At 32.6% G+C, this 26687-nt stretch overlaps 5 protein-coding genes across 6 annotated transcripts; 3 read left to right on the top strand and 2 right to left on the bottom strand.

Moving 5' to 3' along the window:
- The first annotated feature begins 5 nt into the window (after nucleotides 1–5).
- Nucleotides 6–16204, top strand: LOC143918563 (vascular endothelial growth factor receptor 1-like). The gene is made up of 21 exons (XM_077440505.1): nucleotides 6–238; nucleotides 2584–2916; nucleotides 3076–3200; nucleotides 5332–5494; nucleotides 6956–7104; nucleotides 7179–7356; nucleotides 7438–7561; nucleotides 8386–8570; nucleotides 8652–8812; nucleotides 9113–9428; nucleotides 9677–9841; nucleotides 9937–10067; nucleotides 10692–10854; nucleotides 10931–11182; nucleotides 11305–11529; nucleotides 11715–11886; nucleotides 13482–13600; nucleotides 13896–14185; nucleotides 14273–14445; nucleotides 14532–14676; nucleotides 15998–16204. The coding sequence occupies exons 1-21, from the start codon at nucleotides 67–69 to the stop codon at nucleotides 16202–16204; spliced, it is 3948 nt and encodes a 1315-aa protein (XP_077296631.1). The 5' UTR covers nucleotides 6–66.
- LOC143918562 (uncharacterized) lies at nucleotides 15958–16832 on the top strand. The gene is made up of 2 exons (XM_077440503.1): nucleotides 15958–16488; nucleotides 16582–16832. Exons 1-2 carry the CDS (start codon nucleotides 16374–16376, stop codon nucleotides 16830–16832), a joined length of 366 nt encoding a protein of 121 aa, XP_077296629.1. The 5' UTR covers nucleotides 15958–16373.
- Nucleotides 16833–19469: 2637 nt separating this feature from the next.
- Nucleotides 19470–21071, bottom strand: LOC143919460 (uncharacterized). The gene is made up of 2 exons (XM_077441789.1): nucleotides 20669–21071; nucleotides 19470–20586 (listed from the first exon to the last, which is right to left on the bottom strand). Exons 1-2 carry the CDS (start codon nucleotides 20850–20852, stop codon nucleotides 20348–20350), a joined length of 423 nt encoding a protein of 140 aa, XP_077297915.1. The 5' UTR covers nucleotides 20853–21071; the 3' UTR covers nucleotides 19470–20347.
- A 1562-nt stretch (nucleotides 21072–22633) lies between these two features.
- On the top strand, nucleotides 22634–23978 carry Pomp (proteasome maturation protein). The gene is made up of 4 exons (XM_077441790.1): nucleotides 22634–22734; nucleotides 22809–22946; nucleotides 23267–23368; nucleotides 23453–23978. The coding sequence occupies exons 1-4, from the start codon at nucleotides 22732–22734 to the stop codon at nucleotides 23612–23614; spliced, it is 405 nt and encodes a 134-aa protein (XP_077297916.1). The 5' UTR covers nucleotides 22634–22731; the 3' UTR covers nucleotides 23615–23978.
- A 71-nt stretch (nucleotides 23979–24049) lies between these two features.
- LOC143919458 (2-oxo-4-hydroxy-4-carboxy-5-ureidoimidazoline decarboxylase-like) lies at nucleotides 24050–25227 on the bottom strand. Of its 2 annotated transcripts, XM_077441788.1 has the most exons (4): nucleotides 25155–25227; nucleotides 24615–24817; nucleotides 24307–24460; nucleotides 24050–24241 (listed from the first exon to the last, which is right to left on the bottom strand). In XM_077441788.1, exons 2-4 carry the CDS (start codon nucleotides 24796–24798, stop codon nucleotides 24064–24066), a joined length of 516 nt encoding a protein of 171 aa, XP_077297914.1. In that variant the 5' UTR covers nucleotides 24799–24817; nucleotides 25155–25227; the 3' UTR covers nucleotides 24050–24063. The 2 variants fall into 2 exon arrangements, with proteins under 2 accessions (XP_077297914.1, XP_077297913.1); XM_077441787.1 differs by lacking the exon at nucleotides 25155–25227 and having other exon boundaries at nucleotides 24615–24934.
- Nucleotides 25228–26687: the final 1460 nt, after the last annotated feature.

The following is a 26687-nucleotide window of genomic DNA, read 5'->3' as shown; positions in this document are numbered from 1 at the left end:
TATGTACTCCAACACTTGACAAGTACGGTCGAATCACTTCAACGGTTCCGATCGTCGGGTTTAAAGATGTCAAAAACGGAAAATATGAACATTTGGGAATGTTTGAAAATGTGGATAGCACAATATCAACTCAATAGGCAACGACAAGGGAAAACTCGACGCGAGATGGAAAACTTCAGGGTTTTTCTCGCGTTCCCCCTCGTCATCAGTTTGGCGTCGGTGTGTGTCGCCAAGCAAGGTGAGATTCAATATTTTGTCTACTGATTTTGCTATGGAATACTTTTAATTTTGATTGCTCTTTTCAGAAATTGACAAGCTTGATATATTCACTACATGTGCTTGATATTTTCACTATATGTATACACTAACATTTTAGCCCTCTTTAGATAAATACATACATATGTACATAGTAATAGCGCTCGTTTTACGCGCGTCATGTGAACTTTCTATTAGTCAGACATTGGTTGACTCATATGTATCTCTGAATTTTAAACAAGATTATTATTTACAATCAATTTATTAGTTTCACTCAGAGGTGGGTCGTGACATTAAAAAAACAGTTGGGACACGAAGAGGCTACAGTCGCCCCTTGTTATATTTATTTTAACATTTTATGCAAAGAAAATGACTTTTTTAACAAATTACACTGAGCAACAAAAAATCACTTTTTTGAGTTACCAGAGCAGAGAATAACCAATCTTTACTAAGTTTGAGTCTCCTTTACGAGATATGAGCGTTTAAAAAAATGCGCACTTTTTACAGATTTTTGGCTTTTGCGGTCTTTAATTCAAAATTTAGTATTGCTGTGCTCAAAATGAGTATTGGAATCAATAGTCAGATGTTTTTTCTATTGATTGTGATTTTTTATTGTTTTAAAATACTTATAATTAATTTTCTAGTGAATTTTAAAAGTCAAAAATATATTTATTTTTACAGATTTTTTCTCTGTGCTATTTTGCATTTGTTTGGTAAGTTTTTTATTTCACCACATTTATAAGGATTGGTTTTCTATCTCCATATTTTTATTTTTATCAAAGCGTACTAACTCGAGCGGTAATTTCTAAGAAAGACTTTCGTTCAGTTTCCGTGAGCATACACCAGAATCGTTGGTGCAAGCGGGACGGCAAGCGAGAGTCCGCCACTTACGCGCGTAAGTGGGGGACTTGCCATCTCGCTTGAGAGACCCAAACAATAAAAATCATTATCATATTCGAATTCAGTAAGTCAAATTAGTAAAGATTGGTTAGTCTCCGTTCTGGTAATTTTTTTTGTTGTTCAGTGTTATGGACTTCGTTCTTAAGTTTTCTATAAAACCAAAAATTTGATTAACCCTTTTTAGTGCTGACGTCTTTTCTGTTGAAAGCCCACCACTCTGAAAATTTCGCCAACATTTCTAATTAGAATTATGTAGAAATCCAATAGAAAGCAGGTATAAAAATTGTAGCTAATCCAAACAAACCCTAGATAACTACCGCCGAGGATTTCGAGTTTTGTTAAGGTGTGTTTAGACCAGAGAAATGTTATTATATTAATAGAAGTGGCTTTAGGCGTCATATTGTTGTCAAGTGACGATTGTCCACAGACAATCCTAAATAATTTTAGCATCAGTCGTATGTGATGCTTGGTGCCCGACGTATGTCCGATAAAAACTTCTCTGTTTGCTTATATTACTCGCAAGATGGGCAAGCATCGGTAAAAATTGCACAATGCATTCAAAAACATACAATAAACCAAATGGGATACATTTTTATAAGTAAATTGATTCGATTGTATTCGGTGCGTTGTAGCGTATTTATAGAGATGTACCGCGTAATATTGACAACAATTATTTATTCGTAAGGGCCCTTCTATTATTATTAGATTTCTCTGGCTTAGACTCTCTAATATATCTTGCAACAATATAAAATAAACAAAAAAAGTCTATTAATGAAAATTCGCATGGAAACCTTCTTCGCTTTCAAATACGCACCAATCAAAGTTTTTTTTCGGCGGAAATATCCCTGCAGCGACCAATTTCTGAAGAATCGATATTGTTAATTTAAAAATTCAATATTAAATCCATCAATTTTATAAAATAAAAACTATTAAACCTCTTTTCTTTTCGATGTTTGAAAGCATTTGACGCACAATGAACAAAGGCGTACCCTTAGCAGGTATATTACGGGTTGTTTGTACCTAAGTCTGTTTTATTTTCAATATATACAAGATAACTGTATTTTGTACATAGTTTAAAAGAATTACGTTTTTTTACCAATATGCAGAAGAAATAACTAAGATAAAGTTACAAATAACGAAGTGATGATTAGAACAAACACGTATGTCGCAAAATTCACAAGCGTTCCGTTTTATGTGACTGCTGGTGTATGATAAGTTGATTTATATAACAGTAAACTTAATGTCAATCATTATGAATATTTGCATAAAACGTAGTAATCAAGTCATTTCAAGTGCATTCATCTTCTCATACATCGTATTAACCATAATCTTAAATCACACTCATAAGAGTTGACATTGTTAATTTTGTATTATTTTTAATACACACATGTGTATGTATACTAATATATAGCATCAAATTATTTTCAGTCGTGGTCACTCTCGATCCACCAATAATATTAGCAAATGAAAGTGAACAAGTTGTAATCGTGGGACATAATATTACTCTACAATGCGTGGGGAAAAAACCAATTACTTGGGTCTTGCCACAAAACAAGAAAAGCGACCCCGCTATAAATATCATACGTACTACAGAAAGTGTCAATGATAATTACCGATACGGATTGATATTGGAATTGTTTAACCTATCAGCAGTAGATGTTGGAAATTATACTTGTCTGTTCAACGAGACCAATGGAGACTACAGTTTGGAAGAGCGCGAAGAAAAGGGAGATGCGGTGAAAGTTTATATTTATGTTGACGGTAAGTTACCTCAGTAAATTTATATCAATTTTTATATTTGTCATCGCAGCAATGCTTGGTTATTATACAAATTAATTATGTTTATTTTTTTTTTTAAATATTATTTGAATTTTGTTTTTCGGCATGATTTTTGATAGAATTTGCTTTTTTTGTGCATAGATCCAAATACACTTTTAGTGCCGATGGAGGCATTAATCATTGGAATCCAATATATGCCATTAACAATACCTTGTAGACCGACGGCTCCAAATGTTCAAGTGAGGCTATACAATTACAGCACAGAGGTATATTGTATTGTTAAAAAATATTTCATATTGAAATCGTATACACGGCAACTTAAGAGCGAAAACACACAGCGATGAACAGCACATTGTGTGCATGACAGCCCACTGTGGGTGGTCTCCTACATTTCTTCAAATATGGGATACACCGTTATCGATCACTGTAAAGCAAGGATAAATACAAGAATACAAATTTACCGAAAATACCCCATTTTTTACGTGCCACGTGCACCGCTGTGTGTTTTCACCCTAAAGAAGCATGGCATATTAGTACTTATTAGCAGGGGCGGCTCGTGACTTTAAAACAGTTGGGGCACGAGGAAGATAAAGCCCCCCTTACATATTTATTTTTTTCCAAAAAAATTAACTTATTATATGTTTAGTAAAATTTAATGCAAGGAAATTGGCTTTTTTCAACAAATAATCGGCTTTGTTCATTGTGTGTTCTGAATAAGCAAAAATGTGATTAATAAAAAATATTTAATGATAAAATTGTCATATTGTGATTGACAATTTACGCATACTTTGCAAAATTTAGTTGAAATGTCGATAAACGTTGACGGAGTCGTGTATTTTTCGAATCGTATAGAGCAGTGGTTTCCAACCTTTTTTGATTCAGTACCACTTGGTGGTAGATAGCGCTAAATTGTACCACCATATAAAAATGATTGTATTTCATGAAATTTGTTTTTGCAAGTTTAATAATTATATATAGTATTTGCATGGTAAGGAATGTGAAGACAGGATACACGCAATATGTAGATCTGTTTTGGTAAGAAACTTTGTGGAAAAAATGTTATTTGCGGAGTCACAATTATAATATGCTCAAAGTTTAATATATTTATCTATTTTGTCATACTTCTATTATTGATAAATGGTTTTAATAAAAACCATTTATCGCTAATAAGCTGTATTTCAGAAATCTGTTCATATTCTTCACTAATACCTAGCCAAAAATTAATAACCTTAATTATTTCGAATTTAGTTTTTAAATGCTATAATTTGAAAGTTCAATCAAGTTCTCCTTTTCCTTGGTAGCTGTCCGAAAATTTTCATTATCAAAGGGGTTTGAAATCCAATTGTTTGCTTCTTAAGGTTTGGGGAAGCATTGCGTAAAAGACGATTTTATCCCTTTTAAATGTTCAATTATTTTTTCACGTATATCCCGAGACTATTCTTGTTTTCAGATAAGAAATTATGTAAAGTTTCAAATACTTCAGTTAGATCATTTTCGATACATATGTAGACTCTAAAATCAAAATTTTCTAATCATACTTTCAATTTTATCTGAAACATTAAAGATCATTATCGAGTTGTTTTCAAGTGTCAAATTCAAGTAATTTATTTATTGGAGCGCTAACGCGGTAAATTTAAAAATGCACTCCAAAATCCATGCCGGATCTCAGGAAAACGTATCGATTGCCAGATTTTCGATCATCAACTGTACATTTTGACGTTGACGATGACTAACTAAGAAAATGTTTATTAATTATATAAAAAATATTTCAATTTTATGAAGTCCTGCAAGTCCGCCATTACTGATTTTTTTTCGCATACCACCAACCATCAACTGCGTACCACAGGTTGGGAACCGCTGGTATAGAGAATATAGACGACCGGGGCTGGCGTATTCTGCACCAAAGAGACTTTTATGCAGCCAATTAAAAGCGACGTTCTGTATGTATGTATGTATGTATATGGTAATATAGATTTTTTTTCTTTGCTTCGACTGTCTGTCTACACTCCACACACGGTACCACAGGTGCCAGAGTACCAGGTAAGCTGAAGCTGACGAACACGGGACCACGGCTAATGAGCGACTGTCCCGAACTGAATTATGAACCGGTTCTGCTCACCGCGTGGTCAGCAGAATAAACAAACATTTTGTTGACTCTTAAAGAGACACCAATAATATACAAAATTTATTTTCTTTTTTGGTTAGGAGAAATGTATGTGGGGTAGTGCCCCGGTTGCCCTTAAATACGAGCCGCCACTGTTTATTAGTATTCACACACGTTGAAAGACAATCATGACAATAAATATTTATATTTTTGATTGATTATAATATGAATACATTTTCTTGGCGTAATTGGATTAGCATCGCCTGTCAAAAAGTTATGAAAAATTCTTATAGATACTTCCTAATGACAAGAGTCAAGATAGATTTATAAAATATGAGAAGCACTCGGGCTTTATCATCCCGGCTATTGAAATGTCTGATGCAAATGATATATTCAATTGTACTGCTTTTCGAGATGGGATTAGTAGCAGTACTGATTTCTGGCTCTCTATATCATGTACGTATGGTTACCACATGACTTTCAACACTATTCTGTTAACCCTTTATCACACAATGTTGATGAAATGGTATGCGTTAATGATTTTTTTATATAAATACATAACCATAATTGAAATATCGTAAAATGAAAGTGAGGGGGGGGAGACGTTCATAAAAAAATAGTGATAATGTAAAAATATTTAATATTACAGATTACTTCTGATGTAAAATATGACCCGCAAAAAGGGTTTACTATTGTAGTGAATAGTATCTGAATATGTGAGTATGTGAATACACACTCAATTCTCATGTTTACGCTGTTTTCTGATCCTTTGGCTCGCACAAATATGTTGGCAACGTTTCCAATATCTAGAGCGATATACTGCTCAATCGGGTTGCTGGTGAAATTGACATGTAAGCTGCGCTGAACTGGTTGAGTGGTCGTGGAGCAACGTCCGTGGTTGATACTATCAATTATAAATGTCAAACACGGATGTTTTATATGCCATTATTTGTGTTATGATCGTGTGATTGGCCACAGTGACGCGGTAGAATACTCTATAATGTCACTGTGGATAATATTGTTACGTATACTAAAAAGAGCCGCCGAGTAATTGCGATCGGATTAGGCCGGGTAGCGTCCTGAGAGATCGTGAGACCGGTGTAAGTGGTTTTAAGGATTAGCGATAAGCTAAGTGCATGTAGGCTAAACAATGGCGACCGAGTTGGCTGGTATTGGTCCTTTCGCAGAATTGACCTGTACCGTGGGAGCGAATGTCGGGGGAAGACATATCCGTACGTGACCATAACAATAGGTAAACAAATTAGACGTCGAAGATGTCATTCTGGACTGAGCAGTGACAGTGTATCTCCTTAAACATCAATAAATGCTGTGAAACGACTGTTGGCCTTTTACTTGGATCCTCCACCCACCCTTACGCAACAATATGTTTAAAATTAAATAAAATTCATATCGAGCAACTAACTTGTAATTGTGCAATTAATTTGTAAGTAAATAAAATGAGTAATGTAACCTTGAATATATCTTCAGGTTTCTAAACTATATATTACTATTTCCGTGCTATATAATATTATTTGTTTTGTTTTCTTTTTATTTTTATTATTATATACCTCTTCTTAGCTTGCAAACGATTTGGTCGTGTGACAAAGTTTGGGTTTTTATCCGATCGTTTTCAAACTTTGCCATTTTGCTCAGTTTCGTCATCAATATATGTAAGTGGAAGTGTAATCCGCCATTACGATGGTGAAATAATCGTAATAGACACGTTTGAAAATACTGCATCGTTTTACACGGTGAAGTTTATCTGTCACATTCATCATTGACATCGGTAGTTTCATTACTTTTCGCCCTGCCATATCACTGTCAGATTTTAATTGTTTAAACGCCTATAACATGCATACATATAGCATCGAAATCAATCTATTGTACGTATTTAATACCTGTGTATAATACTTTTAGATTATACTAAAAGTGTTCATAAACCAAGTGTAAGTGATTCTTTCAATGGGAAAACAGCCATTGACGGTAAAATATCACTGAATTGTAGGGTCATTGTGGACAAAAGAATAGCATATCAACTTGTATGGAAATATCCAGAAAACGTATTGGTAAAATAGACAACAATTTCAATGATCAAAGTATTTAAAGATTTACTTAGATATTTTAATGGCTTGAATTTTAGGCAAACAGAATTTTCATTACTAACACAACTAGTAAATACGATGATCTACCCCGGATTACGGGAGAAAGTAATTTGACAGTAATTAATGTAACTCGTGGTGATGAAGGTCGTTACACATGTAAAATGTTAGACGCAAATAATCGTAATAGTGAAGAATCAAAATATATAAAAGTTTTAGGTAATGAACTACATTCCCGTATTTATTTTTAGATTATTTTTTTTCAATAACAAAAATATAAAACATATATTTTATTTACAGAAAAAGGGTCATCATATCTCCATTTAGAAGAACGGGCAGGCCACTATAATCCAACAATTCGTGTTGGTGGAATGGCAAAGATGATAGTAAAAATTGATGCCTATCCCATACCAAAAATATTTTGGTAAGATTTTAAATAATTACATTTTTCTTCTATTTTAGTGATTATATGAATGGTTAATGTTGTAAGGCAGGGAAGGTATGTTGACCGTATTCCGGCCTAACGAAACACATGCTGTGTAGTTAGTAAGAGGATCGTTTATTTTTGTTCAATTGTTACAATTGTTATTGTATGTACGAAGAGGTTGAGTTTCGGAGAAGTGAGCTGGTTGAACTCCAGAGGTTCACTCTGGTATTTGGAGCTGGTGCGTCGCTTTATATACGTTCTGGCTTGAAGCGTGCCGTGTGCAGATGCTTTGTCTTCTTCTTCAAGACACGTGTTTTCGAGGCACGTGTCTTCGGTACACGTGTGGTTTATAGCTATGGGGTCAGCGCCAGGACGTCGTTCGTTTGAGAATGGGGTCGTGTGCCACGCGTAAACGCTTGACACGTGTTTACGGTTGCCTGATGACATCACTGTTGGGTTTCGTACGTTTTACGATCGAGTGATGAACTTTTTCTTCTGGAATGGTCGAAGGGGTCGTTGCCCTCGAGTTATGCATGTTTATACAGGATCGATGATGAGATCACTGGTTTTGATTCGTAATAGCACAAGTCGTGCTATATTCCTACAATGTAATAAAAAGATTCACATGTACATTATAATTACCTTCACTTAAAAATAAAGTATTTTTTGAATATTCCAATAGAGTTCCAATTGGTCCTCCGAGTGTCCAAGAATCCTCTCCGATTATAAAAACGAAAATTTTTAATAAATAAAATAGCACACGATATGCGGTAAATGAAATTTTATTGTACATATTAAACAAATTGATTTTCACAATACAGGACCAATAATCAAAATAGACGAATTGCAACCGATATTCACTCTGGAAAGTATTCAATAAACATCAGTGATTATACGACTGCTTTGCATATAAGAAATATAACACTCGAAGATAGAGGCGTATACCAAGTAGTTGGTAATAGCCTAAAAATAGCAAAAACATTGAACTTCACATTGACTGTCGAATGTACGTTTTTCATATTAAACTAATTGCAGCAATTATGCATACATATTTGTGTTCAATAATTTGCAAAATTTTATTTAACAGCACCACCAGTAGTAAACCTTGATGCAAAAAAGTTTTACATGCAAGGAACTATAGCAAGCATTGCATGTACCGTGAGAGGCTTTCCTATATCTACGATAAAATGGTATTATCAAGAATGTGTTAACACAGATTCGCAGTGTAAATCTTCCATAACCGAAATTGTAAGTCAATATAATTACATTGCTTTTATCTTAAGACAGCATATTTTATCTCATCATTTACTCTACCAAAAAAGTCAAATAGAAATATCGTCTTTATTGGTAACTAATACAATTTCAATGTAGAAATATTTTCTTCCTATATGAATATATTTAAAATGAATATTACAAAATTGTTATAATGTTTTATTATGTTCGTAATATATAAGAATTATTACATAAAATTTTAAAAGAAGTTCATGTTTCAAATAGGTGTAAGAATATTATAAAATTGTGTTCTTCAAATTTATATTTGTTATGTAGAAAAATCAAAATTATACCAACTTCAAAGAAGATGATGTAACAGTGAAAACGATTTTGGGAATGTACATCGATAAACCCGGCACATTGACTTGTTCTGGATATAATAAAATCGGTGAAGCTATTAATGCCAGTTCCATTGTTTATGCGGCCGAGATAGAAAATGGTTTTGGCATTACAATATCACATAAAAAATTGATAGTTGATGGTGACAATGTCTCACTTACATGCATAGCTTCAATATTCATATATCCGAATACAACTCTGAAATGGTATAGAATGCCAGGAAATCAACAAATCGGTCCAGACATATCAAATGGTAACCGTGATCTAAATTCCAAACATGTAGTACATACATATACAAAGTTTAGTAATGATTATTTTAAAAAAAAAAGGTTTTTTAACAAATAAATAAATATATTCACTGATTTGGTGCTTTTTACATATTTATATACCCGTAAAGATTGCAATTTGAAAATCAGTTTTACCACACTTTGTATTTTTAAATTTTTAAGAATAATCACAATATTTTGCATAAAAACATTTTAATTTTAATTTATTTTTTAGTATATAACACCAATCGATATTCCACAAAATATTCAAATAAACTGGTGTTATTAATACCCAATATTTCTAAAAATGAAAGTGTAACATATCAATGCAGAATTGAATCAAATGATACAGAAACGAAAAATGATGTTGAAAAAGATACGATTACAATAAATGTTAAAGGTAGGAAAAAAAATTTCATTTTTTCAGATTTATTGTTAAAGGTATTACTTATACATTTATTTCTGTTGTTTGTCTCACTTACGTGTCTATTATAGACCTTGAAAAACCAAACATTGATGTGACAAATATGAACGACAGCGTAGTTCAATTTGCATTGGGTCAACCAAATGTACATTTTGAATGTAAAGCAAGAGGAATTCCGGTGCCTGAAATGGAATGGTATAAGGTAATTTATTATAAGAAAAAAATCCATTATAAAAACTCACGAACGTTATAAAAGTAATGACATTTTGGTCACCAATTTAGTATGCGGGACAGATGTGTTGACCGTGTCCCGGTCTAAGAAAACACCGTTTGTGTTTGTAAGAGGATCATTTATTTTTGTTCAATTTTTACAATGGTTATTGTATGTACGAAGAGGTTGAGCTTCGGAGAAGTGATATGGTTGAACTCCAGAGGTTCACTCTGGTGTTGGGAGCCGGTGCATCGCTTTATATACGTTCTGGCTTGAAGCGTGCTGCGTGTAAATGCTTTGTCTTCGTTTCCAGGACACGTACGTTAGAGACACGTGTTGACCTATTTTCGAGGCACGTGCTCGGTACACGTGTGGTTTATAGCTATGGAGTCACCGCCAGGACGTCGTTCATTTATATATATATATATATATATATATATATATATATATATATATATATATATATATATATATATATATATATATCATGATGAGATCACTGGTTTTGATTCGTAATAGCACAAGTAGTGCTATATTCCTACAACATTATTAATATATATATATATATATATATATATATATATATATATATATATATATATATATATATTGTAGGATGAAAAACAAATAGTTGAAAGCAATCAAAGAATAAATTTGACTAAAAATGGCACACTATTAGTATTCACACACATTAAAGAAGAAGATGAAGGAAAATTTAAATGTGTCGCTAAAAATAGAATAGGATTTTCAGAAAAATACATTCAACTCTCCATAGAACGTAAGTCTGGTTAAAAAAAACCTAATTTTAAAATATTTGTACACAAAATTTACAATTAAATAAATCTTTATTGTAGATGGAAAATCCAAGCTCATATATATTATTGCAATTTTAATATTACTTGGGGTTTTCGTTATCCTAATAACTGTTTTACTTTATAAAATAAAGAAAGAAAAAGAAATACGAAGTGAACTTCGTAAAATGGGTCTCACGCATTTTGAAGGAGGAGCAACTGAATGTTTAAATCCTGATCTAGGTGTGGATGATCAAGCTGAGCTTTTACCATACGATAAAAAATGGGAATTTCCACGAGAAAAACTGAAATTAGGTATTTAAATAACATATTAAATTCGTATAATAATATTTTTATATATCACATAACAAATGGAAGTCATTTATGGAATTTATTGTAATGCATATTATTAGCAATCTGACAAGTATATTATTTAGGTAAACAGTTAGGCTCCGGTGCTTTTGGAGTTGTAATGAAAGCCACTGCACATGGAATCCTTGTTGAGGAAGAAGCAACAACAGTTGCTGTAAAAATGGTGAAACGTACAGCTGACCACACATTTATCAAAGCTCTGGCTTCAGAATTAAAAATTATGGTCCACCTTGGAAAACATGTAAACGTAGTCAATCTACTCGGTGCTTGTACTAAAAATGTAACAAAACGTAAGAATTTTTTTCTATATACTTTGCTTTCTTATTAGAAATGTATTTATATTATAAAGCAATTATTCTTCAATACTGAACATCAAATATATATTTTTGTAGGTAACAAAATGTTAACATATATACATTTACATATTATATTACCATTAAATATATGTATTTATATAAAAAAAATACTTTTACAGGTGAACTACTTGTAATTGTGGAGTATTGCCGTTATGGTAATTTGCACAACTATCTAATACGACATAGAGAAAACTTTATAGATCAAATCAATCTACATTATGGCAACATTGATTCTAATATTGGCAATAATGTAGTAAATAAGGCTTACTCTCAACACAGTAACCAAAGCAGGTATGTTGTAATCTTCAGTTTATTAATATTGTTGGGTAGAGGTGAGTTCAGGATCCAAATGAAAGGCCAAAGTCATTTCATACTATTTCTTCAACGATTCAGGATGTCCACACGGAACTGCTGCTCACTCCAGAATAACTGGTCTACCGTGTGTACCTCCTTATAAAGGACTTTTTGCACAGCATTGCCTATCTGATCCGTGTTTCTATTGTCTAGGCACGTAAAAGTCTACCCTGACACATCTATTTTGTACGCAAGAATTCGCCCAGGTCTATGAGAACTCCAGCGTATCCTTTGTTCGGGCACTTATTGAGACTAAGCCGGGATGGGATATCTATTGTACACCAACGAATCATATTTGACTGGATATTATCTCTCGTATTCTCATATTACAATATATTATATACATATATACTAGATACAATGGCCGTAACCAGGATTTTTTTAGGGGGATAGAAACACAGGCACCAATCCCTCCCCCTCCCTCCAAGCGTTTATAAAAAAATGAAACTTTTTATAAGCTTGTAAGGCAGGGAAGGTATGTTGACCGTATCCCGGCCTAACGAAACACATGTTGTGTAGTTTGTAAGAGGATCGTTTATTTTTGTTCAATTGTTACAATGGTTATTGTATGTACGAAGAGGTTGAGCTTCGGAGCAGTGAGCTGGTTGAGCTCCAGAGGTTCACTCTGGTGTTGGGAGCTGGTGCGTCGCTTTATATACGTTCTGGCTTGAAGCGTGCCGTGGGCAGATGCTTTGTCTTCGTTTTCAGGACACGTGTCTTAGGGACACGTGTTGACCTGTTTTCGAGGCGCGTGTTTGATAGCTATGGGGTCAGTGCCAGGACGTCGTTCATTTGAGAATGTGGTCGTGTGTCACGTGTAAACGCTTGCCACGTATTTACGTGTGCCACGTGTTATGTCTTTCAAGCATGTGTTGCGGTGGCCTGATGACATCACTGTTGGGTTTCGTTCGTTTTACGATCGAGCGATGAACTCTTTCTTCTGGAATGGTCGAAGGGGACGTTGCCCTTGAGTTATGCATGTTTGTACAGGATCGATGATGAGATCACTGGTTTTAATTCGTAATAGCACAAGTCGTGCTATATTCCTAAAGGCTTTTTTTTCATTCAGACGTGTGTATTTAATATGTTCTTCAACATGTAACTTTTATAAAATTTAGCAGAAAGAAAACTGAAGCTTCTTTGGGATTTAAAAACGAAAACAATAAAATTTACCGAAAATATAATATTCTTTATATTTTGCATGACTCATTTGAGTTCGAAAATTACAAGAACTTTATTCTATATTTTTAAGCGAATGAACCATTCATACCCTTAGTTAGTTCTCATAAATAAATTGTATAATTTTTAACTACGGCCGCGATACATATGTTCATATGCTTGCTTATTAACTTTAAAACTCTAAATTTAAAATAAATTGCAGTTAGACATTGAGTGTTAGAGCATGACCAATAAAAAATATTGTGCAGATTTAAATTACAGCCACAGTCTTATCACTGCTATTTTATTTATTTGTATCTAACAATAGTCAAATGTTTTGGTGCTGGTTCCTTCTAAAAATTTGGATATAAAAGTGGACTAAAATCAGTGGTGCAACCTTTACTACCCAGAAACAGCTTCTTAAGAGAAGATAGCAAAATGGACAGTGCTACTTTGAACATTGCTAATACGGCCATAGCGATGGTCCCCACAGGTAATGAAATCTTTCTATATATGTATATCATATATATATATATATATATATATATATATATATATATATATATATATATATATATATATATATATTGTAAATAATTAAAAAAGCCATAATTAGAGGTCGGAATCTGAAGGGGCCGGAAACGTGCCGCCTATTGTTCCATTGTTGTAAATCCTCTGTAAAAAAGGTTCGGAAAACCTTTAACAATGCATTTACAATCTTTGAACAATAAACAGCCCCTTCAGATTCCGGGCTCTAATCATAATAATGATTTTTACCAATTTCTTAGGTTATTATGGCATGATAAAGAGTTCGGGAAGTGTACAATTGGAATGTAGATCCAATTACAGCGGAGACTATAACTACAACAAAGACGTTCTACCTATTTCAACACAAGATTTACTCGAATGGTCGTTTCAAGTGGCGAGAGGCATGGAATATCTTGCTAAAAGAAAAGTATTGCACGGTGATCTAGCTGCTAGGAATATTTTACTAGCTGATAACAATGTTGTGAAGATATGTGACTTTGGATTGGCGAAAAATATGTATAAAACTGATCATTATAAAAAAAAAGGCAAAGTACGTATCATATTTCTATGTAGCATGTACATAAAACAAAAACAAATACATATCACATTAGGTTTGTAAATCTCCGAAATACTTTAGAGTCTTCTTCCGGTTAAATGGATGGCAGTAGAATCAATAAGAGATGGAATATTTTCCACTCAATCAGATGTCTGGTCTTACGGCATAGTACTTTGGGAATTGTTTTCATTAGCAATCACACCATATCCAGGAATGGAACCAGATGAAAAGTTTTATAATAAACTGTTCGAAGGGTATGTATCAAAAAATTAGACAACTCATATTTACAAATATAATCAATTCAATTATACTGAATAAAATTTTTCTTTTATTTTTTTAGATATAGAATGGAAAAACCGAATTATTCAAATAAAAGAATTTATAGCATTATGTTAGAGTGTTGGCGTGCTAGACCAATTCAAAGACCTTCATTTACACAGCTAGTAGAAAAATTAGGAGATTTATTAGAAGATGGAGTGCGTAAGGTATTAAATCGTAACATATGTATGATATGAAACTATATGTGACATATGAAACTATATGTAACATATGAAACTATATATAACATATGAAACTATATGTAACATATGAAATTATATGTAACATATGAAACTATATGTAACATATGAAACTATATGTAACATATGAAACTATATGTAACATATGAAACTATAATGTATGGAGTAGTATCATTTTTATTAAACTGTCATGCTGCAAGGAAGATAAATAGGTCTGGTTCATTTTGAAGAGCCAATTTATTGGTCACCGCCATAGATATAAAATACCATAGATACGCCCTTACACTCTAAGCCGATCACCCTGTTGGACCATACACACACAAAAAAAAGTAGAGATCATGCACACTCTCTCTCAGTAGCTAGTTAGCTTCTAAGTAGCAAGCTCGATTGACATTTTTCGAAAATGCCAACGTGTTCAGTGAAATTGTGTTACAATTACTCAAGAAAACATAAAAAGGCGGATGGCATCACATATCATAAGTAAGAATTCGTATATAATGTCTTCAATTATAGTATTATTTTAACACATAATGAAATATCGGCGTGATGTATGTACTGATGGAACAGCGGTCGACAACCTGGGTGTCACTAAATGCATGCGTATATCTTGTTGGCACTGAAGGAAATTCAGAAATCGACATTAAGTTTAAAACTACAAACAATGAACTAAATATTAAAGTGTCAGCTTTAAGATTGATCCTTGTGGAAGTTACTAATGTTTAGATATTGTAATAGTTAATGATGGTTTTATTATAGTAACATACATTTGTAGTTTAATATAGTGTGTATAGCTAAATATTTTTTTCTTAATATGGCTTTATTAGTTTGGTTTACTGTCACGCGGAGTGTCCAATAAAATAAAGCTATAAATAAAATAAAACTTCAGTGCATGTACATAAACTGGTTGCTGACCACTGCCGACCGCTGCGTCGACCTTTTTTTTCACCACTTCCCCGCTAGTTAAACCCCCGCACCCCTCAGTTAGTGGCGACAAGATCTCCAACGAAATTTGTATGTAATGGCATATCTAGGTTATTCTACATCTATGGTCACCGCTATATAATACAATTTCCCTCATTCCGAGATCGTTTTTTACATAGGTATGGTATTTCAGGTCAATATTATAGTATACATATTAAGTTTTGCAAGAAAAAGTCAAGGAAGAGGAAAGATTTACAGTGCGTTGATTTATATTTATTTATACTGGTTGTTGAAAGTGGAAACCAGAACTTTATATACATATGTACCATTATATGTACATACAGATATGTATATTTGCATTTTGCAGCATTTTATAGACTTGAATGATACGTACGTGGACATGAACAAAAAATGGTTGGCTGAAAGTGGACAAAATGATTTCCTTTCCATGATGTGTGCACCGGATTATGGAAATTTGACTTCAGCAAATCAAAAACGCAACTATTTAAATGAACCTTTTGGAGTACTTGCTAGAATAAATCCCATGTCAACAGATGATACCGGTGAGATATAAATGCGAAAATTAAAAACACATACATTTGTGGATTTATATTTGCATAACTATTTTAGATGCGGAAGGATATTTGTGCCTGAGCCCAGAGGAAACCATCAACAAGGGATCTCAAATATTTAACTTCTCACAAATAAATAATAAGTCTGATAATGATAGTGAGTGGGTTTCTATGTCTATGAACCGAAATCAGATTCAGAGACTTAGATCAGATTCCGGTATTGTATCAGGGTCCAGATCACCAAATTTGGATGGAAATATTGACGAATTAGGCGAAACTACTACCAGTGCGATATGAATACAAAAATTATAAATACATATGTATTTGCAGATTTATAATTACATAATTCTAATTTGTATTCGTCTATAATACATTTTAGATGCTGAAGAATATTTGTGCAAGAGTCCATCGAAAAACGGTGTCATCAACAAGAGATCTCAAATATTTAATTTCTCACAAATCAACAGTGAGTCTGGTGACCATTATAACGAGTGGATTCCTATGCTTACGAACCAAAATCAGATTCAGAGGCCTAGATCAGATTCTGGTACTGTATCAAAGTCCGGATTGCCAAACGTGGATGGAAATAGTGATAAATTATGCGAAACTAGTTTTTCAAATCCCACTTAAAAGCTAATAGAACAGTACAGTACTCGTCCTAGTGTTAGGACGAGTGAAATGATTTGAAATATATCAGGTAGATAGATAGATAGTACATACATAGGAGTACTGTACTCGCTGATATACTAGATACATATGTATATCTGAATGGGCAACCTGGTGCAAGTGCAAATTCAGTTTGTGTTCACCAGATGTAAATAGGACTATAATGTACAAATATGTATGTATTTTTCTACACACACATATATATATATATATATATATATATATATATATATATATATATATATATATATATATATATACATTTGTCTTCGGTACACGTGTGGTTAATAGCTATGGGGTCAGCGCCAGGACGTCGTTCATTTGAGAATGGGGTCATATCCCACGCGTAAACGACTTTTTAGGACAAGTGTTAAAGTTTCCTGATGACATCACTGTTAGGTTTCGTTCGTTTTACGATCGAGCGATGAACTCTTTCTTCTGGAATGGTCGAAGGGGACGTTGCCCTTGAGTTATGCATGTTTTTACGGGAGCGACGATGATTGGTGTGATATGTATGAGATCACAGGTTTTGATTCGTAATAGCACAATTTGTACTAGATTCCTACAAATGTATATAAATTAAAGTTGCTTATTTCAATGTTTATAAAATTGATCTCATTTACTATTGTTTGTTAAAGTATAACATTGAAAAAAAAGAAATCGCAAATGATTACAACATAATACAAATTATGCAAAGTACATATGTACATATAACATACATACATATATGTATGTATATTGCAATGAAAAATTAAATATAACTTGTAATTTGTTTGTGTAAATGATACTGGAATACACTGGTGATATTTATGTAATTCAATTGCATATTGTTTTATTTGTTTTTACTTTACTTTAAATTATTATTTTATTTAAATTTGAATAAAATATACAATTATGTTTTATTTATAGCAGACCAGAACAGTTGAATTATTATAAAAGGCATTTATTCATTTTGATAGAATATGGAACATCATGAATTGAGGTATAGTTTTTCGCTTTTTTGTGTTCCACAATTTTTTTGACAATTTCTTTTTTATATTTCTCCCAAGATCTATTCTTTTGAAATCTTTCGCGAGCTTCTTCAGTTGTAGGAATTTTTTTCTCTAAAAAATGTTTCACTCTTCCCCAAATATTTGAATAATTCTTTTGCCATAACCAATATTTAGGTAAGAGCATACACATAACTTTGTCCACAGCAATTATTATTCTATTGTCTGCTAATTGTTCTAAATTAAAACATCCGCCTGTGTTTATCAAACATATTTGCATGAAATGAGTTTTAACAGCAGATGATTCTTGATAATTATCTCCAGCAACTTTTACAATATCTGAGCTCTTAATTGAAGCATTGCAAATGATAGTTTTCTGAAAGTAGTACAAAATTCACATAGTTACATATGTATATGTTATATTGGGTTTGAATTTCATTTTCATATATTAACTTCAAATGATAAAATTGTAATAGACACCTTTCTGTCTGTTAAATGTATCGTCTCTATCAGGCAACATTGTCCAGAAAGGACAAAATAAGCGAAATTGAAAAGTCCTATACCGTCTCCCAAAATTGTTTCATGTGGTGTATAAACTTTTATTTTTCCTATGGAACATCCTTCTTTTATCTCAGCCTTAATAGTTATAGAAATTATTCAATGTGTGTTTATTAGAAATGCCATTTATGTTTATTTGCCTACCTACCTCATTTAATTTTGCAAAGTAAGTAAAATTAATTAAGCCACTTTTTAGATTGTCATATTCATTTTGCATAGTAAAATTTATAATTAAAATGTCTGAGAAATTCACCGAAGAAAAAATTGATCAATCAACGTAAATTTGGTTGCTACAACACAATTTTTGTTTACTGTATGTTTGCCAGATGAAAAATATACATATGTTACAGTTGTATTAAATTGGTTATTATAATAATCAAAATAACAAAAATATATCTGAATCAATTACATATTATTAATAATAGCCGCACTTCGATAGTAAATCTGTTAAATGTAACCATTAGAAAAAATTGAAAAATCATTAGAAAAAATTAAAGCACTGCAGAAATCACTATATGCCAAACAAAATATTCATGGTTGAATCATGACTAGCAAACGTGGTGTTTTATTTACGTTTGAAAATATACAATCAGGGTTTTTAAAAAAAAGCGATAGAACTCACTTCTTGTTAGGGTTGCCACCCCTATAGTTCTTTTCTTTCTTTCACTTTTTGTTAGAACAATTAAATTATTTTTTAGGGTGATCACTTCCAAGATATTAACCGTTAGCCCACGGCCGTCTTCTATGGAAGCTTTGGGCGACAAGTCTGTAGCGTGGCTGTCTTTCATAGAATTTCTGAACTTTGCACAGGATTTTGAGGCTTATATGCGCCTATTTCAACTGTTTTAAGGTTCAAAATTGGTTGAATATATTACTGAGTTGAATGCCATCTATTCAATTTGCTTAAAATGAATATATACCAGTCAAAAATTTGTTTTTTATGGAACCATACTGAAACCTCGTTTATGTGACGTCACGTCTTCATACAATTATGAAGAATGATTATTTGACAATTAATCCAAAACTACGAGATATATTATGTATTTTATTGTTTAAAATAATACTTTGTGTTAATTAACATATCTGGTTGCTTGAGTAAATATTAAAATCTGTATTTAAGGTCGAAAACTCGATTGCCAAATTCGCGAAAAAGGTGCCGCGTACAGGGCTTGTTCGCTATATTTGTTGCCGCGGGCAAAGGGTTAATCCAAATAAAGAATAAAACACTAGTTTTATATTTGTAAATCCTTTCATTTTCAGGAGACTCGGACCCGACGATAAAATCACCATCATAAAAAATCTTAATTTTTTTTAATAATTGATATAATAGTTTTTCGATTGAGATAATTATTTTTTAGTCAGATTCTCTTAAAGTAAAAAAAACCCCTATATAAAAAATTTAATAAAAAAATAAATAATTGTAAGCAATAATCCATAATAACTTGTTGTAAGTGATGACTTGTGAAATAAAAAGGCATGTTACAAACATGCGAAATTTATAGTGAGTTAAAATTTTTTTATAAAATTATCACCATATATTATCATGATGTTTACATAAATATATAAAATACAATAAAAATTAATTAACAATTATATTTTTATGATTACAGTTACGTATAGTCCAATAGAAAGTCAATGACTGTTTCTATATTTTTTCAACAATGTCATGACGTCCATTCGAAAATTGAATTTGTCATCATCAGACAGTTTCCGAATGAACGGAAGAATAGAATAAAAGAAAGATTCTTCTTCGTCTCGTGAATTTCCACCATTTTCTATCGGCACTTCATATACATTGGATTTTACGTTCGCTTGGCAATCTTCTGGCAGCTTTTCTTCGGACACACTACAATTTTCAATTTTACTCGCATCTTCACTTATAGAATGTTCACTCGATTTAACATCGCACGAGTCGTCCGAGTCTGCTATCATCTAAAAAATTTCTGTGTCTTCATCTAAAAACGGGCTAACTTTGAGCTTTTTTTCCGGTATTTGCTCGAGTGTATCGTCATTATTGTCCAGATGTGGGGCATCGATAGCCTTAACATCACTCTTTAACAAAAATTTTAAATGATCGTAGTATACATAGGGACGTCTTGTCGGTGGGCCGTGTTTAACAGTTCTCATGAAACTTGCTCTAATGTAATTCCATTTTGTCATTATACATTCACCTATAACATAAGATTAAAATATGTATACTGGATGAAGTATCGTATCTGGGGTCGGGTATTTGCGATAAAATTTTGCTCATACCTATTTCTTTTTGATCTAGTCGGTTCATCTTGTCAAAATTTGGTTCAAAGTGGGTATAAATAGCCTTCCAGTCATGTTCTCTGGCCTCTTTATTTCTATATTCGTGAGCTGATCTATTCCAGAGATTCGGTTTGCTTTCAATCTGCTTGAACAATTCTTTTACATCGTATGGAAAAAACTCCATTTTCTCATCACGACATCTCTGAATTACAACAGAACTGAACAGGTCTATGCGATCTTGACGATCATCAATACGAATTATGAAATGATCAGACACAGATTTCAGTCTGGTTAGAAAACTCGAAGGACAATCTGCTCGAAAAGTTACGTCAAAGAAGGCCAGACAATAACATAATAAACAGACATGACGTGACCTCAGACCTGCATTTGATTACTCTTAGATATAGCCCAAAGATTCATATACACGACCAGGTATTTGGTTTTCCCATATTCGAATGTTGATCAATAAAACTTATCTCCGGTCTACAATTTCACAAAATAGACTTTCCAGTTTTGAAACTCTATCTACTGAAAATGATATCGTTGAAAATCTTGATTTTTCAGCTTTAATTATAGATTTTGTTGAAAGAATGGTTTGAAAAGTTCACTTCTGAATTATCATTTTATTTATTTATTTTTAACTCCACCTGGGGTTGAGAAATCTTGTTAACTACTTTCCTGCCGGTCCCAAGTCCGGAAAAAGAGGATAGTAACCCATTTTTTTTAAAAAATTCTAGGGGCGCTTAGAAAAAATTGCCCTGCGCTGCAAACGATTGTAAACCAAGCGGGCGCATACTCATTTCGCTGCATGATCATTTCATAGTTTTGTCTCGGTTTTTGCCATTTTAAACTTGCCAGAAAGATCCAACTCAATTTTAAGTATTGCCAATCATCAATGTACATCGAAATGTCATCTGCGCAACCCCATGAATATCTCTTGTTTCGTACATGCTGAAATTCAAACAGTTAAAATGCAATCGAAATCAGCATGCAGCCGGGTGGTTTGTAATCATTTGCAGCAAACCTAAAAATTGCCCAAGGGCGCCATAGGCTATGTTTACACTACCGATATCTACACCCGATCCACCCGATATTTAGGAATTTTTCCATAACCAGTTCCTAAATAGCAACCACGGGTTGCAACATGGGAACTGGATATGGAAAATTCCTAAATATTGGGTGGATCGGGTGTAGATATCGGTAGTGTTAACGATGCCATATGGTGTAAGGGGGTCTACCTCACGAGACCGAAAGTGAAACGCCCGAAAACGCAAATATCGGAAGGCAAAGATCAAAAATCGAAAGATCTTAAGTCGAAAGATAAAAAAAAGGGTGCATTGTAAACGGTACTATGTATATAGAATGCGGTGGCCATTATATATACATAAAGTGTATATATAAAGGTGGCCATTATATATGTATAAAGTGGCCACTATATATGTAAATATACATAAAGGTGGCCATTATATAATATATGTGTAAATTGGCATGCGGTGAAATTATCTCTCTTTTTGTCATACAGCCTTGTTTAATGTGCGCGCGCAGAATACGGGAGGAAAAGTCTGTTCCTCTTGTTCCTGTTGTATCCTGCTCGCGCAAATTAAGTGAGGATGTACGACGGGGGGAGAGACCCTTTTTTATCTTTCGACTTAAGATCTTTCGATTTTCGATCTTTGCCTTCCGGTATTTGCGTTTTCGGGCGTTTCACATTCGGGCCCGTGAGGTAGACCCGGTGTAAGGCTGGCACTGTCTTCAAGCGTGAGCCGGGTTCGTAGGAACGCACCGAACATGCTTTTCTCTGGCCCTGCCTTATTTGATCATTCATTCTCATCATGCATATTATATTTGTGATTAAATTTTTACCTCAAATATTTGATTTTTGTAGTGTCATACTGCATTAATTTAAATTTATAATAACTTAAAATCGAAAATGAATAATTGTTTTGCATATTTTATTAGGACGTACTGAGAGACGTTACGGCCAAACGCAAAGAGCGGTGTCACTGTCGCTTGTCGTTTATCGTCCGCTACTCTTCGCTCCAGCGCTGTCATTCTCGTCTAAAATGGTTCGTCTTTTAATATATATATATCGATTTAACATTAAATACGCGTGTTAACTAACGTGATGCGTTTTCTTCAGGATATGGAACCGTCTCTGAAGTCGAACTCGGAGCAGATCAGCGGCGAGTTGGAGTTGCCTGACCGCATGACTTACGGCATCCCTTCTAATAAGCACAAATTGTCTCACGCTCACCCGCTAGAAGCTTCCGAATCGAACGTAAGCCAACCGACACTTTTTCAATATTTATAACTTCTAATTAACTATGGAACGGGCAACGGCAGTAATAGTATACCAAGTCAGACCGCACTGAAGTTGAGATACCTGGAACACTCGAATGAGTGGTCAAAACTCTTAGTATCAAAAGTAAATACTGTATACTCCATCCGGATCCTTGATCCCGATCCCATACAATACTTTTTGATTTAGTTATTATATCGTACTAATGATATTCAGAAGGTGTAGTTATCAATCAAAGTAGTCATGATGTTAGGTTCCAGTCTGTATAATCTGTAGATTTATTTTGATTATTTTTCCAGTACATGAAAAGTCAACAGCAGTTGAATTTCCACATGCTTCAGAGAGTCCAAGGAATTCATGCTCCTTTAAAATTGAAAATGGAACAAAAAATCGTTAAAAAGGTGACAGAAGACTTGTTTTTAAGATTTTTTTTTAAATTTAATTTCATTTCCATGATCGAATTGAATTACATTTTTTTTTCGCAGATTGGAAGGTTGCCGTTTTTGGAAAGTTCAAATGCTCTCTTTGATTCTCTAACTGGCAGAGACTTGGATATTGGATTCGAAGACATTTACAATACGATGGAGTTCAGAGAGCACTTGTATCAGCCTCATGCAGTTATGGAAAAATCCCTCGGATTATTGTAATCAATATAAGATCCATAAAATATCTCTAATTTTAACATACATTATTCATTAATAATAATAATAAAAAGTCTTTTGTAAACGATGTTTTATTTATTTATAGTAGTTTTGGACCATTGTGGCTTTACAGGAAGAACCTAATGCGCCACAATGGCCTACATTTGATTTAGAAAAACAGAAAAATAAAATACATAAAATAAAAAGCAAAAATGCAAAAGCAGAAAAACATGATAAAATGAAAAAATAAAAAAAAAAACAGAAAACAAGAAAAATAATAAATGTAAAAATCAAAAATGAAATCCAAAAATCACATTCTTAGTTTCATATTAACAAAAGAAATATAGTAAATAAAAATGTACATTAGGAGAAATAAAAAGAAAAAGTAACATAAAAAAAACAATATATAAATAAAAATAAAATCATAGTGAGGCCCAAATAATTTATATTATTTATTAAGAGATTACTATGCTTAAAATTCTCAAACGGCATATCTTTTTCACCTCGTTGATTCCGGTGACCGCTTCTTCATCGATGGAGTTGTTCAATCTTTTCGACAATTGTTCGGCTATTGTACTCGCCGTATTCTCACGTGCACATATTATAAAAGGAAAACCAAACTTGTCAACGTACCTGAAATTCAAATTTTAATCAACACTCGTTCATGATTTATATGCAAACCATTTAAAAACGCTCACCGTGCGTTGAGAGTATTGAATTCTCCTTTTGTGCTTTCGTCTAATGCATTGAGTTTTGCCGCTTTCTGCTCTTCGGTAGATTCTTTGGTCAGTTCACCTTTATCGGCTTGTTTACCGGCCAGAATTGGATGTAGACGTAGCACTTTCAACTTATCTGTAATTAGAGTAATTCATCTTCAAAACTTGTTGATGTTGATTAATTTTTGCATCATCATTGGGGACGAAAAACTGCATGATTTTTAATACCGGACGGTATCAAATCTTGATAACTAAGATACATATATTAGATATTATTACACTACACTGACCTTCGATGGAGATGTTTTCCAAATGATCGCTAAATGCTTTACATAGTGTTTCCACGTCTTTAAAAGGTCTGCTTGAAAAGACTGCCTTGGCTGCATCGTTGTACGACTCGACTACGTTGCTGAAGATGTTGACGAAATTTTCAATGTCGATTGTATTTACTTCATCAATGTTCAATTTGGCCATGACGATTTTTTCCTGATTGCTGTTTGCACAAAATAAATTACTAATGTAATGAAGTAAGACAAAGACACTTGTAGAATACGTATTTGTATACATAGGTTATCAAATGTTAGATAAAGTGTGCAGTGTTGACAACAATAAAAATTATTATCGGATGAATAGTGTTTTTATAAAAAAAAAAATTGTCTAGATTGTAATTGTAGATCTGATCAAGCTCGAGACATTATTAATAATATCCTTACAGGACAGTTAGCATGCCCGATACAGATGCCCTTTTTGAATTGAGCTCTTCACAATAACTGTTTTAGATTTATTAATTGTGATCTTACACTTCAAGAGTATTATAATAAATATATTACTTGGTTTAGTTGAACTTTTAACCGGTTGACAGCAGTCAATTTGAGTGTACTCAATAACATTCACAACAGGTTTGTTAGTTTGTACCAATCGTTTTATATTTATTCGATATTGCGCAATATACAACAGATATAATATGTACTTTTTATTATGTATATTAAAATATTCGCTTAGTATAAAGTTGAATATTATTATTTTTTAGAAATATATGGAAACAAGTAGAGAGTTTTGGTATTATCACATAAATATAAATAAACAATTTACTGCTGAGAAATTTTGTTGGCGCTTTGAGATATTAATTTTATAATGTTTATAAAAATATACAATAGTATTTGTATTAGATATTATTTAAATATTACATTTTTTTTTTTACATATGAAATATTGTGCAATAAATTTAGTTGCATTCATATTATCAATAGATGGCAGTAAATATTATATTTTAGTATACAAAAAGTTTTAATATATTTTTTTTATTTTTCAATAGATGTCTCGCATACAAATATCAAATCAAAATTTTAATAAACAATTGAAGCCGATTTAATTCATATAATTTTATTATCGGCTATTTATTTTAATTAACTTCGATCAACTAACTTTATCATGCATTTAACTCGTTTTGGATCAATTGTATCATTTTTAATTTTGATTACTTAAAATTTATATTTAGTGATATCACACCATGAAGAATAGTATATACCCTTTACATATACATATATTTAGATTACTAGATTAATCATTTATCTACATACATTTATGTTCGAAACGAAGCAACTAATAAAAGTTTCAATCGCTAAATTATCACTGAATATAAATTTATGATTTCGAAAGTGAAACAATTATCGTAGACCGTTGACGTCTAAATTGTTTATTAAATTTTTGACTGCGGTAAACCACTGCAGTATAAAATAACACATTTTTTTAAACACACCTACCACTACAGAAACATATACTTGGTTATTAACAAATTAATTTGCACATACAAATGTATAATAGAAGCGTACTGCCAGAAACTGGACGATAGATATGTTAATCATTCAAAACATTATCTAATACTGGATGGACTCCTATTCAGTTATTATTTATTCCTACGTATCCTATGAGTCCTTAGGTTAATCATCCAAAGTCTATTTGGATTTCCTCGTTTTTCTATAAGTATCTCTTTTATGAGTGCCATTTAAGCACTTGCCTTTTCCATGCATCTTTAATATTATTGCTGTGTTTATGATCCTCTCTAATTATTCCAGATATATATGAGCCATTATATTTGAAAGTGGCGGTAATCCAATTTTCAATTCCAAAAACACTATTTATGTTTGACTACACAAATTGTTATCATTTCTTTTAATTAGATAACTACAGAATCTCGGAAAAGCAGAATAAACGTATTAAAGGCTACCAGTATTTTTAAATATTGTTAAACGTAAAACATCATATTTAATGTTTTGTGAGATATTTTTCGAAGTGAAGAAAGTGGATTCATGCCACTTTCAATTATTACGGCTTATATAATATTTCGAATAATGAGAGATGTCT

This window comes from Arctopsyche grandis, chromosome 11 (assembly GCF_051622035.1).
Source record: "Arctopsyche grandis isolate Sample6627 chromosome 11, ASM5162203v2, whole genome shotgun sequence".
In the NCBI taxonomy this organism is placed as follows: Eukaryota; Metazoa; Arthropoda; class Insecta; order Trichoptera; family Hydropsychidae; genus Arctopsyche; species Arctopsyche grandis.
Note: the sequence above shows the minus strand (reverse complement) of the source record. Positions and strands in the feature narration are given on the sequence as shown.